Source organism: Prorops nasuta, unplaced genomic scaffold (assembly GCF_024137725.1).
Source record: "Prorops nasuta isolate Cenicafe-Biocafe unplaced genomic scaffold, Cenicafe_Pnas_1.2 PNAS00002, whole genome shotgun sequence".
NCBI classification, from domain to species: Eukaryota; Metazoa; Arthropoda; class Insecta; order Hymenoptera; family Bethylidae; genus Prorops; species Prorops nasuta.
Genome location: NW_027116799.1, coordinates 5,544,402 through 5,559,063, shown reverse-complemented (window position 1 = coordinate 5,559,063; position 14,662 = coordinate 5,544,402). Strand labels below are relative to the sequence as shown.

The 14,662-nt window shown below is 45.6% G+C and overlaps 1 protein-coding gene across 2 annotated transcripts in view; it reads right to left on the bottom strand.

Moving 5' to 3' along the window:
- Window positions 1-14,662, bottom strand: part of LOC136779504 (protein jagged-1b-like) — a 32,358-nt gene that overhangs the window by 11,523 nt on the left and 6,173 nt on the right. For both annotated transcript variants that reach the window (XM_066737129.1, XM_066737132.1), the window contains one exon: window positions 6,924-7,217. In XM_066737129.1, coding sequence (XP_066593226.1) covers window positions 6,924-7,217 — 294 coding nt within the window. The remainder of the gene's footprint in view (window positions 1-6,923; window positions 7,218-14,662) is intronic.

Below are 14,662 nucleotides of genomic sequence, written 5' to 3'. Positions count from 1 at the left end.
AGCGCGAGCGCGCTATATAGGCGAAAGTCGTTGGTTTTAGCGTACGTCTGATGGAATAAAAATTGCGGCCTGTGTGTTGCACACACACACACACACATATTTATATGGTATATATACAGGCGAGGAAGGCGCATAGAAGATTTGATTGCACACAAGCTGGATGCATGAGCTGTCCGAGGTCAAGCGTGCGTCACGCGCATCCTTAAGGACGCAAAAAGAAATGCTGTACATGTATATATACATATATATATATATATATATATATAATGGGCGGCGCATCTGTGCAGGCGGTGATGAGCGAAACGCGAAACTAGGAATTCGCGTGGGCAGTTGGAAGCTGGAAACTGCTGGGTTGTTACTAGCGCGAGCGAGGAGCATATACACGAATTTCACCTTTCACCGTTAATACCGAGGGGGAAATTGAAAGCGGTCTCTGTGTATATCGGTGAACTCTACTCTTTGTTTGGCGTGCTCGCCTCGTCAAAGGTCCCAGCTCGCTCACGAATCGAGAGTGCCGAGTGAAGAGGAGATGAGGAATCGTCGAAAACAATTGCTCGATCGATCCCTACCACGGATCGATAATTGGCAAGGGTCGCTGGGATCGTTGCGGTGGGCGTAGCGAATTAATCCGAAAGATATTCTTAAGAAAGCCTGACGGCCTACCATTTCCGTGCGACGAGCAATTAATTAATTTCCTGTGCCCGTCGAGCTGTCTTTGCCGTACGTGCATACGCCGCATACGTGCGTGCGTCCATTAACGGAGCTGCGCTAGACTCGCCGGATCGGAGAGCCGGGCGAGCCGAGCGAGCCTCTCCTTTCGCAATAGAGCAAAAGTACGCGAGATTTCCACCGGTCGACCGACCAGCAGTCGTCCAATGGGAAGTGCACTTTTTCACACGCACCTATCCGGCGCAACAGTCTCTGAGACTACGGTCGATTTGTAGTCCGAATGCTCGTCGGAAGTGAAACGTACGCGTAGCGCCTGTCATTTCGACTGGACGTCTCCCTCCCTCCCACCTTCCCTCTTTCTCTTTTTATCCTTCTCAACATATACATATATAATACACAAAGTACATGCGGTATTACACGCGAGAGATTCCACGACATAAAATAATTATTTATAGTACAACCTTTGGAGAAATTCGACAGCTTCCTATCCATGCACTCGAAGCGTGAGAATAAAGTATGGTTTTCTCCGTCAAAGTGAATAATCGCTGGAAGCTTTCTTGAATTCGACGACGACGACAATAGATATTCAGGGATGCTTACGGCAATCGAGTCATCGGTATGAATGTGTTACAGGCAGTGTCTGCCACGTAGGTAGTTACTTATGTACGCCGAATAGAACCCACCTCTCTCTCTCTCTCTCTCTCTCTCCCCCCCTTTCTCGTCAGTCGACGTGTCTTCGGTTTCGCGGAAAAGATCGAACGAGCCGTACGTGAGGACGCGTACAAAACTGCTCGCGGTCAAGGCGCCGGTACTGCTCGCTTGAAAAGTCCACCATCCTTTTCACCGGTATATACATCCATTATGACCAAACTATTCTCACGGCCACGAAGCGATAAAGGAAACACGAAAAACTGCCAAATTCCTTTATACCCTCGCGTGGATTTACCTAGTACGCACCGTTGATCGAAGAGAATCGTTGGTCGAATTTCAATCGAGTCCCACGATCGGTCAACGGGAAATTTCCATATCGACCTGCCTCGTAAATTAAACTCAACTGTAATTTCGATAGGCTGGGATCGCAGCGCGTATCTCGCGCGAACTCTATATAAATACAATTAGATAAGGGCTGCGCGTAGTAGCGGTACGAGTTGATTGAGATAAAGGACGGTTTTTTTTGTTTCTGACGATGATGGAATCCGTTAGAAATAAAGGGTTCGCGTGGTCGCTATATCGGGCATATCGCGATAGCAATGAATTAATCGGAGCTCCGCCGGTTGCAAATGAAGAGAAGTCGGGTGTAATTGGCGCGCGGCTGTATAGGAAAACGCAATTGGAGCCGATAAATCGGGACGGCCGATTGGCGTTGGTGGCTGAGAGAGGATCAGCGCGGATAGCAGTGCGCCCGGAGTTCCTGTAAGCTCTGCAAATTCCAGTGGGGCCTCTCGATGCAAGCGCATTCCCCGCGGAAGGCCATGCACGGGCCGGAAATCTCCGTTCTCCAGGAATCCTCTGCTCATCCTCGCTTCCCAATTAGCCGTGCAGCTAATAAATCTCCTGCCGTGGGGAAAGAGACGGGAAGTACGAGAGAGAATATATATACGTGCTGAATAAAACGGGAGGAGGAAGAAATTCAAGGCGAATGAGGAAGAGGGGAAGAGACTAAAGAGAAGAATTTATCAGTTGTGCGTGGTGTACAAGAATGAAGAAAGGGAAGATTTGGGGGAAGAGGGGGGGGGGGGGGGAGGAGAGGTTGCGATGAAAAGTCGGATGGAAGAAGGAGACCCAACAGTCTTTCGCGAACGTTCCTACGAGCTAGCATATACGCATATATGTATATTGCTATATAGTGACCGAAATGTCCGATACCAGTATTGGTGTGGTGGTGGTGGTGGTGGTAGCGCATAAAGCGAGGTCTCGCGGCATTCCTCGTATTAAATGCCCACAGACACCAACTCCGGCCAACTGCGCCAATACACGCGCACTTTACGTACACTTACGAGTCGAGGGACACAGGTGCACGTGTATAGCTTTGAGAAAACGGGGATCCGAGACGCGGCAGCTTGTGCGGCGGCGGGTTAACCGGCGATGAGTGAGAGCGTGAGCATCGGAGTGAGAGAGAGAGAGAGAGAGAGAGAGAGAGAGGAGGTTGGTATGCGGTACGCGCAGCGGGTTCACACACAGACGAGCCCGAAGCGGAGAGATCTGACGTACGTTGGACTCGGACATGCACGAAACCTTCTCTCTTCTCCCTCTGCCTTACTCTCGACCAAACCCTGCTATGCCTTATTTACATACGCTATTGTACACCTGTGTATCGAACCTACGTCTCCCTCCAAAAAACACACACACACGCGCGGAAGCTCTTCGGTAATAAGCACGTTGTAACGGCAGCGTAAATCTCTGTCCTCGCCGATGAAGCCCGTGCAAAGACACCTTCAGATTTCTCCCAAAAGCACCAATCCTAAAAGCTTCCGTGCGTTTGGCCCTCCTCCCCAAACGACCGACATTTTTCTCCGTGATACTCCAGATCCCCTCTCTTCAATTAACTCGGTATAATCGCGTATACATTTGCAGCCCGAGGGTAATCCTCTTGATTTTCGAGAGTGATTTACATGGGTGAAACTCGCGATTGATTATCGACGTCGAGTCACCTGTGAGAAAATACACCTCTCTCTTTCTTTCTGCCTGAGTCACGCCAGTCCCTAACTTCGTTATACAGTCTGCATACAAATTTTCATGAACGATCGATCGAAGAAGAATGAAAGGAGCGAGCGTTTGCGTCCATTGTCGTTAAGTGCGACATCGCGATCAGTCCGCTGCGGTGATTTTACGCTCGGTGCTTTCCCATGACAATTGGAGCACGCGCGAGCGATTTCGATAGCGAGTGTGGAGAGCGGAGAGGAGCGGGACGCGGTATCCACGTGAGGAGGTCTCCGGTTGTGACGTCATATCATTGATAGAGGCGCCCACGCGCGTGTGTGTGCGCTCTTACGGAGGGAGAGCGTGGGTCGTGCGTGTGTGAGTTAAGAAGTGGCGGTGCATGAATTATGGTATATATAGACGGTCTCGGGAGCGTCCAGTGCATTGGCGATACGATACGCTCGATCGTTCTCGGTTATAGAGGGAAGAGGAGGGGGGTGGGGTAGGTACGCGATTGGCGAATGAAAAGGATCGCGAGCGCCCGCGAGACGAGGATAGACCGAGGCAATATAGGGGACAAGGACACAGGGATGGAGAGACTCCGTGAAGAAAAGCGAGATAGGGCGAAGAGAAAGGACACGCTTCTTAAGTTCCGAAGAACCAAAGAGCTGCATATATATATATATATATGTGTGTGTGTACAACGCATACTCTTGCTGTATACAGTATAATATAAGCATAGATTATTATTACGGACCAAGAGAAGTTGTGCAAAGACGCAAGCTATATTCTCGTCCGGCAACAGACCCTCGTCTGACAGGAGCTGACAGGATTTTTAAATACAATTTCTTCGAACTGGTCCTCCTTCGAGGTCTCGGAACCAGCCTGAATAATAATGATAAATTAACGCCGTGGATTAAGATTAGACGCGCGAGGTATAACCTCTGTTATTCTCTCTGTCGCACGCGTGCCATTTGGATATAAAGCTTAAATTGAGTTATAACAGTAATATAGTAATGAGTCAGACGGACGGGTGATACTTAACGCGTATCTTCTTCGTCTTTAATGACTTAACTGTTAACGGTCAAGCTGAGCCATCGCCAGGGAGAAAATAAGCTTATATAGGCTTTTGCAGCAGAACTTGCGCGATTCCCGGATGATGCCAATAAGTAATAAGTATACTGCGCGTGCAGACCGTGGCAAAGTTTAGAGTGCCTCGGGAGGATTCGAGAGAGAGAGAGAGAGAGAGAGAGAGAGACCCATTCGCCCAAAGAGATTGCATACCGCTGTATTCAATCATCAGGGACGTAATGACGAAATTATCCGCAAGTGATGAAAGTCAGGCTTGTACCGTTCGAGGTAGGTGCCGCGCCGAGCGGTTTTATACTTCTTAGTTATTACCTACCCAGCATAGGTACTCTGGCCAAATACATATTATATTTCGCGAAACGACTTTACATCCAGCAAAAAAAAAACCCTTCCTTCCTTCCTGCCTGCCTCAATTCCTTCCTCAGAGTCGAACCTTCGCTCTCCTTTTTGGTTTCTCTCGCAGCTCGCAGCTTTTTTTCTTCGCGCAACCGAGCGAGCCCAAACCAAGCACCTTCGTACAGTATATCTCTCATTAATACTTTGTAAAAAGAGGCTGCACTACATCCGAGCGTACAAACTTTTCAATTATTGCCGGCCAATTAACGGGTCTGTGGTAACACGCAGGTATACCATATAATATTTCCATGTGGCGTTGTAATATATTTTTTCTCTTTTCTCCTTCTGCGTATATGGATAAATTTACACGTTGGAGAACAAAGCCGCGGAGGGAATGCGGGCCCAGGCTAGGGCCGCGTAGAAGCACTATTTGCTTTCCATATTTTTTATTGCACACCCACGAGCATTATAATTGAATTAGCTCGGGGCGAGCGCTAAATGGCTGACAGAGGATGAGCGACGAGTGTAGAAGGGGGTGGGGGGATAAGGGAAGCCGAAAACTCAGGCAGGAGGAAGCAATTTGGCCTGTTTATGCCTGTGAGCCAGCGAAAATCCGTGGTCGATGGCTGCTGATGGTGCTGGAGAGTCCATTGTCACTGGTATGTATGGGAGACTTGGTGTACAGTACTGTGTGCAGTGTGTGCGGTGGGACCTCTCACGAGTTATGAAATATACAAACACGAGGGCTCTCCAAATAATTCGTACGTGTGTGGCTTTGTGTGTTAGAGGGCTGCTTCAAGTTGGTCGGGATCGGAATGGGTTTTAATGCATCCGCGAGGAGACACACACATACACGTGCGAGTTTGCTCGACGGGACCGTCGTCCCTTAACGAGGGCCCTTGACGACAGGCTGCACTATGCTACTCTTCCAGGTCCTCCTCATCCTCCTCCGCACCGCCACCACTCCAGGAAGCTCGTCATCCACGAAACTCCGAGGACCTGCACGAAAGCGTTCCTTCAACCTCGATTTCATATCCCCGTAACGCGCGCGCTCCTCTCTTTTTATTTAGTTCAATAAGCAGAAAGAGAGAAAGTTGTATATACACACATATACACTATACTCGTCAACCTTCGTTCCCTTAACTACGTCTCTTTTCTCTCCTCTCCGGAGTTCGGCAAACATCTCAGGTGTGTTTGTTAGCAAACGCAAAGCTATAAATTATGTACTTCGATAATCGTTTTGATATAACGTTAGAAAAATTCCGGGGCAAAGCTCTATTCGACGATAAATTCTCTCGGTGAAATATGGAAAATTGTTAAATGAATGGCCGAGCGATAAATAAGGATGAGAAAGCTTTGGAGTTTCTCGATAAAGCCGTAAGCCGGTGGAACTTTCATCGATAGGCTTTTCTCTATAAATAGCGTCTTCCGATTTCAGGCATATCGCGCGATGAGATTTCAGGCTAGAAATAATCGATATGGTATAGTGGCTGGGATGGATCCAACGATTTTCCAAGCACGTTGTTTTACGAGGGCGAGTCATTGTACGAATTATATATATATATATATATATATACACAGTATATAGCACGGCGGCGTGTATCCGAGGAAAGAATACAGCGCGGTGGCCGGCGAAGGAGGGGTTGCCAAGCGACTGGAACCAAACTGGAATTCTACGTAACGACTCCTCACGGGTGGAAGATCAACAGACCGGAAATCCCTTTGATTCGATAACTCTCGCACGGCCGGATCGACAAAGGAATCAGGCTAGAAATTCGCTAGCCGAGCCAGCTTTTTCCATCTTATTGTTGCATTGTCGGCGAAAAGAATACCGAGGCCTGGCGGCTTTCGCCGATTAAACGGCGAGTGTTCGCTACACCGGGGGCGGTATCGCTAATGAGAACATGGCGTAACGGTATAAGTGATGAATGAATATGCCCACTGTGATTCGTCAGGAGCTTGATCCTATTACCATTTTCTCGCTGCACCGTGAATCCAATTGTTGCCTCGTCCCGAAATATTAATCACTCCATTCAGCCCTATTTTTTCTCTCTTCTCATCGATGCCGCGTCGTGGGTGTAGCATGATTAATGGATCGGATCGTTCGAGCTACAGGTGTATCTTCCCGTATACGTATACCGCAGGTGATACGTTTCGAAGCTGGCTGACTGAGTGACTGACTGACTTACCGTCCATCGGAAAGTGAAGTGTAGCTGAAGAGTGACGGGTTCCGTCAGGGTAAAGGTGTTCTGGCCGAGGGCGTGACTAGATACATTGCCGAAGCTGCAGGAGCCAATGGCAGTGACGTTCGACTGGTATTCCTTGAGGCAGAGCCAGAATGCCGTCGAGCAAGGTTTCGTGCAGGGTAGAAAACTACCACCACCCTCGCCTCCTCCGCCGCAACACCTTCCATCCACCAGGGTGCCTCTGTTGTTCGTCAACGAGAGGATCTGTACCTCGAAGAATCCACTCCCGGTGGTCGCCTGAAACGGAATGTTCATTAATGCATTTATATATGTTTAGTCATGTATATATATATATATATATAGTATCTATAAAATATAAGAAAAATTTCTTTCCGAAAAATGCTTTATCAACAGGTCTTGGAAAGAAAAGCTGATCGACTAGGATTACAATTGCAACTGTAGAGGCTCATCGTCGCTGAGTATTGAAAAGCGTATATATATATATATATATAGCGAAAGGCCGGAGGTCTTTCGAAGTGCGCGTGTTACGCCGCACTGGAGTATACAGTTCGCGAAGCGTTTACGCGGTAGTCGAGAGCAATCTCGGCGATGAAATCGCTTTCGAAAGGCAATTTTCGAGTGGGTCGTACCGATCCTTCGCAGCCCCCCTCTATGTATAAGCGATACGCGTATAGCGTGTATATATATATATACACATATATATTGCTACAGAGTCCTCGTGCAATTTCGCACCACACCATTTATTCGACCAAATCCAAATGATCGTGCAAAACTGAACATTTTCCAAAGTCTTCGGGCGTACATGTACACATATAAATATACATGACGATAATATTGCAATTACTCAAAGGAGCTTTTCCAATTAAGCAAGGTTCCTCGGATGTTGCGCACTGCACCAACAACGGTCCAATCCGTGCAATGGCTCATAATTTCTCCGCCGGCACGAAATTGTATGCTAATATTGACACAAATATGAGATGGGATATTTCTGATGGCTATCGCGCGAGAGATGTTTCTCTGCAGTTTCTGCGGATCCACGCGAGAGTCTGCAGCACAAAGGCACTGAATTGCTTGGGCTCGTCCGCGTTTGGTGAGCGTGCGCGTGTGCGCTTGTGTATGTGCGTGTGTCGGTGCGCGCGAGGAGGAGAGCTAGCACAGAGTATACACAAGCCTATACGTAATTACCGGGAGTAAGATCGAAGGTAGAAAGCGCAGAGGATCGTCTGCTGGCCTTTGCTTTCCATATAACGCGCTTCCTTCTGCGTTACATAAGGATTCCTGGCGAATGACATTTTCACCAACTCTGCTAACCAGCATGCAACACGAACGTGCACCAGCGTGAGCGCGCGCGCGCTCTCCTTTCAATGAACAGTTTCACGCTGCTAAATCGAAGGATCGATATCCTTAGCTTACAAGAACTTACGCTTCTTGTCACGTGCCGCGTGATTGGCGTCCGCGAGAGAAACGGGGTTACGTGATTGGAGGATTGCGAAAATCGCCATGGAAAATCTCGTCCGATTTCTGATTCCGTTTCTAACGAGCGGCATAATTTTTGCCCGTAGCTACAGTAATGTATATTATAAATTAAGAATGATAATTTAGATCTCTCTCTCTCTCTCTCTCTCTCTCTCTCTCTCTCTCTATCGAGATCTATCGATCGATAGAGAGAGCGAGAGAGAGAGAGAGAGAGAAACGGCGCCGAGCAGTCGCGTGGAAGATCTTATATTGAAAAGCCGAGTTGGAGTTTAGAAATTCAAGTTTGCTTTACAGCGACTGACTCGCTGTTACTTCAAATATTTATGGTGGGATTCCACGGCAAAGTGCCAGTACTAAAATCCTCCCAAGTACCGCGCGAAGCTATGTGCGAGCGTCTTTGGAAAGTGAACGGCGCGTTATCGATTGTAGGTGGTGGGTTTATAGGCTGGCGTGTATTGCACACGTTCACGGTGGTTTTCGGTGCTGACTTCCTGCCTCTGAAAAGGCGAGAAAAAGAAGAGATTTAACGCGGTGGTTGCGGGGTATTATATTTATATACGCGCGGTTAGGCTGCAGGCGAGGTGTGGTATAAACATTGCTTCTTCGATGTTTGGCAATTGCCCCTCGCGTGTCATCATCGTGAAACGATTGGACGAGGCCGATTGTGTGTGTGTGTGGCGTTTCGAGTCATCGACGCAGTAGGGGGAACGCAAAACTCTCCGAGTGAATTCTTCGGACGTAATCGAATCCATCGCACGTGCCGTTACATTTTATGGCACGCATTTGCATAGCCGAGATATCTACAAATTAAGTAATAAACTAGCAAAAGGTGGCTACTTAATAGCAAAAAAAAAGCGCGGTTAAAAACGTGCGAACGTTTTAAATTAGCCATAGCTCGGAGCAGTATAATTTACAACGACTCCCGATAAGCGATAATCCATTACCGAAAAAGGATTGAGGAGCGAGAAAGCATTTTTTTCGCCACTTGTCCGTAATATTCGACGATAGGTTTTTGCATAAAATATATATATATATATATATATATATACAGCGATAACCCGAATAAGCTCTTATGTAAATGACGCGAGCAGCGAGAGGTTCCCATGCTGCTAGAGCGAGCATGCAACGGAATGTCTTTCAACTGCATCTAGGAAATAAAGTTTTCGGTTGTGGTGCTCGTAAATCTTCATTGTTTCGAGAAGTAGCGCTTGATTTCTATCTCCCTTTGACAAAGTCTCTCTCTTGGATGCTCTTTCGTCGGCGTTTTAACTCATCGTGAAAGAAAAAAGGTGCAAGTCCCCTGGACGAAAGAAAAATACTGCGGGAGGAAAAAAGAGGAGAGAAGACGAAGGAGGAGACAACGGGAGTTAAGAAACGGGTCCGAATGGTCGGTAAACGCGAACATTTGCACGATTCAGGTTTGCAAAGTCGACTCACGTGCCATCGCGAAATTGCTATGGGAGAAGTTTGAGCGGTCGACGCGAAACTCGGCGAAAACTGGACAAACAGTGGACTGATAGCGAGTTGGACGCGGATTGGTTACGGCTCTAACGTGGAACGCGAGAGGAATTTTTCCAGCGCTCTCTGGCAAAAATACTTTGAATATTTCCATTGCGAGTTATCGTGGAAAATCTCTTTTCCCATATTGAAGGCGAGCATGGACGGATGTTTAATCTATATATGCAAACACCTAGTATGGATCACTTTCGGTGGATTGATTTCTAAACGCCGATGGAAGTTAAAGGGAGTAGCTGGCAGTTTAGTGTTTCTTGGTTTTGCGGACGCATTTCGATAACATGTTGCATACATGCGCTCACACACGTATGCTTCTTCCAACAACAACAGCAGCGGCAGAAGCAGCAGCAGCAGAATCGCGCGGTACATACTTAGTACGGATCTACTTACTACAGTGGGTTGAGGTTGAGCGGTTGCTGAGAGCAGCAGCGGGCAAAAGAGGCGCATCGGTTAAGTTAGTGCTCGAGCAGTGTGTTGGTGGTGGTGGTGCAATGTATATAGAGAGGCTCTCCTTTCCGCATAGTCAAGGTGCAGCCAGCCATACCTTGGCGCTTCGTTTTATATTGCAGGTACGTGGAAGTTGCGGCAGCTAATACGAATAATTTGTACGGCTGAAAAAGCCAGACGCATACTGTGAAACGACTGTAGCGTGTCCTCCTCTCTTTTCTTCCTTCCTCCGTTTCTTCCGAGTCTTACCGATCATCCCCGAGAGAGAGAGAGAGAGAGAGAGAGAGAGAGAGAGACCGGTAGCACTCTCCTATCTGGGTGACTATCTTGTCAATGACGATGGGAACGGTTAAATAGCGAGCGATCCTGTGAAACGTCAATACAAGTGTGTATATGACTCTTCCGTTTCGCATGTCGACAGAAATTGGCATGAATAATTTATCCCATCGAAAAAGTGGCGAGCTCGCTCTATGGAACGAGCTGTTTCTTTGATGAGTTTGGCATAACCGCGAGAGAAAGAGAGAGAGAGAGGAGTGGGCGAGATACAACAACGTCTTCAAATACACCTCAATCCTCATTCCTCTTTACGTTTGATTTTTGTCCAGAATATTATAACGTTGTCGCACCATAAAACTTTTCATGCGTGAACTTGGTAATGCGTTAAACCTGTTTCCCAATGTTAATCATTAACCTTGTTAAATAATAATATTCCTCAGAGCTATAATCCACCAGGTAATAGTCATTAAACACGATCTTTAATTTTAATTTTATACCGAGGGTAGGTATATACCAAGCGTTGATAAGTAAAAGCGAATGAAAGGATGTACAGAGTGCTCGTTGCTCGTTTTGCGAAACCCGAGAGCCTCGCTGTTCTGTTTAAAGAAAGCCAGAGAGTATTAACCTTTAGAATTTCGCTCTTGTTTCTCACCTTCCTTCAGCTTGCTTGCTTGCTTACTTGCTTGCTTGCCTGCCTGCCTCGGTAAGTGAACGAGCCACGAGTAAAATGACCAAAGACGAGTTGCGTACAGTGACCGACTATCTTTATACGTGGGATCAATTAACGGAGAGTTATAGTAATACGTATAACCTGCCCTCTTCGTTTATAAGAAAGATACATTATATACATATATATATATATATATATATATATGTATATAGGAATGGACGATTTCACGACGATCGAGTTCGCGCATGAGTAGTTTGCATTAAATTTGCATGCTTTCGTAAGAGCAAAACCGAAGCTACTGGGTGTGCGGATTCCTCGAGATTTCGAACCGTTTAACATATATGACAATTATTTATCGGCGATATTATCATTTTAAAAAGGCAATTATAGCTTATTGATTCTTGATCATTTACTTCCAGCCTTCAGTTATAATAGAGATCAACTAAAATGCCTATTATGTATAGAGTGGTAGCTTTATATATACGTTGACGGAAGTAGCTCATTACGAAAGTTTTTGATTCTTATCGTTGATTCTATTAAGTCACTTTAGCACGGATTGTGGAGTAGACTGTACAAGGGACTGCGATTCACAGAAATGGTTATATAAACAGAACTGAATTTACAGATCGATGCTCTTCGATCGGATGACGAGAGTCTGGGCAATAAGTAACATTGCATCACCACGAAAATTAAATCGTGGTAATTATATTTCGTAATTTAATTTATGACTTCAAAGTATTGGTTCGTGAAGAAGTTTATTTAAATATAATCAGGAACAATAATAAGTTTCTTTCTTCCTTCTCGTCTTTATTTTTATTTAATGTAAATTATGAGCAATTAATTCAAAATTGTTACACTCTTTTTAACTCAAAGGATCAATCAGAAGTGAAGCTTCACTTCCTTTTTATAATAAAGTATTCATCTAGGCAATCAAAAACGTCTATGTTCAATTCGTATAGAATAAACGCGCCTTTAAACAATTAAGGCGTGTTCAGAGTCAAAGCTGGTACCGATACTTTTACAAGTATCTCCTCTGTTTTTCAAAACTGGTGCTCTAATATAAGCTATAAATGCATAATATCGCAATCCTCGTAGATCCCGCACAAACACGAAACATCGCGCGACAAGATGTACGGAAAATAAGCAACGAAATCGCAACTGCAACGATTTTCGAAATCGAAAATCGGCTGGACTTTTGGTTTTATCTTTGAGCTCCTAAGTCGTAGGTAGTAATTACCAGTGGCCGCTACCTGCCCGAGTGAAACAGACCTGCCGAACACCATTTAATTTTATACCGTAGGATCTGCACGGACGTTTCGCCAGTGCCGGGCATTTACGCGCTAGCTGTATGCGTGCCTCGCAAATCCGTGTGCGCGACGTTTACGTTTACGTCTGTATGCGGGTAGGGACTAGCCTTCAGCCCATATATCTCTCTCTTGGACGAAGACCTATACTTAATATTATTTGCTACCCGCTCGACCCCATCGGCAAGGCTGCCAGACCTCTAACCGTAGATCGACCACAAATTACCGAAATAATTAAAAACTCTTATTTCGCGTGGGAAGCTCACCCGGCCCCTCCCCGTTCGCCAATGAGAACAACAAGATAACCCGCAGCCCATCCTTTAATACCTGCATCTTCCGCTCCTTGCGATATAGTTCAGATTGCTTTTCATTTCGCAGCTTCGTCGTCCTCGCGAACCGTCAACTATCGAATTATGCCTCCACGAACCATGCTTATATATATATATATTCTATAGCTATATCTCCTATATACTCATCTCTATAGACGAAAATAAAAAACTCTTGATATGTTATATATATGTAATGCTGTATATAGACGGATTTAGAAAGAGCTTGATCAGGCTTCGGGGGTTATTTGGTCGTACAACGATGCTGTATAGCTGTGATCTCGGTGTCTAATCGTCGAGCTATAGATTGCACTGGTTATTATACATTCACGATTACACGTTGTGTAAGTAAGCGTGACAGTGGCTGAGCGATTACATCGGTAAATCTAGTGGCGCGTTGGTCTTTAATAAATGAAAAGGAAAAAGGAAACGATTGATGGCGATTAAGCGTAAACGTGCTTCGCTTAATCATAATCGACGACGGCACGTTGCTCGAGTTCACTGAACACGAAAATGACCAACGCGTCGAGCGGCTTTGAATTTTTTCAGCGGTCCTGTAGCGGAGGATCGCTGAATAAATTTTCAGTAGCAATTTTGTGCCGTGTGCTTGATAAGAACAAAGCGAGAGGATAGACGACAATTTATAGCTATATCTAATATAGGTTTTATGGAGTGTTCTTTATAAAACGATTAGCGTCGGGACAAGAGTGAGCCAAGAATGACGAGCACCATTTGCATAAGCCAACTCTGACGTTATAAATATATAACAACACCTTATCTCGATTCAACGTTGATGGAGGTGGAAGAAGGTTGAAATATTCCGATAGGAATGTGTTCTGCGGTGTATACATATATAGATATACAAAATTGTTACACAGTATAGGTCAAAGAAGAACGAGGCGTCGAATTATTGTAAAAATATAATTATACTCCACTTTGTGCTTATGTAATAACTTTAATTAGAGAAAAATCGGCAGATGTTTGTAGCAATAAACCGGTGATAATGATAAGACCGCACACAGGTAGACGCATTAATCGGGTAAATGCAAAACAAAATTCATGGATCTCGAGATGGTTTCTTTTCGGGACTTTCGAGGGATTACCGCGAAATAAAGCGAGAGCTAATCGACTGCCATAAACTCGTACCGGTCACACCTGCCGGCGCTTGTTGACGGCCATGAAATCGTCGTGCCTTTGTCGTGAGGTTTGCGCCCAATGAGCGACTGCCAATAAAGGAAAATATTGCCGAGAAAACCGATGTGCCACCATCGACGCGGCGAACGCTTTTTATTGCCAATTATCTTCCTGCCGATTTTAGCCTCCTTGTCGGGAAAAAAGAAAATTTAGCGGATAGGATAATTGCTTCTCCACTCGAAAGCATTTCTCGTATCTCGTAAAGTAGGTGTATTACTATCATGGAAATGGTTAAAATTGAAAATGCTCTATTATGGTAGCTAGTCGATATATACGGAGAGTTTGACATTATCGTCATGCACCCGCATTTCTCGGCCCGAAAAGATAAAGCTCGTGGCTGCGGAGTCGAGTTTAATTTAGGCTCGAGTCGCGAGTAATATTTGCGGCACTATAGGTGAAAAAGCGTTCGTCTATACCTATATATATATATATATATATATATATACCTATAGCAAAGCAGGGCGGCAGGTTGAGATTAATAGATGATTTACGTGAGGGGCGCCGTATAATTAG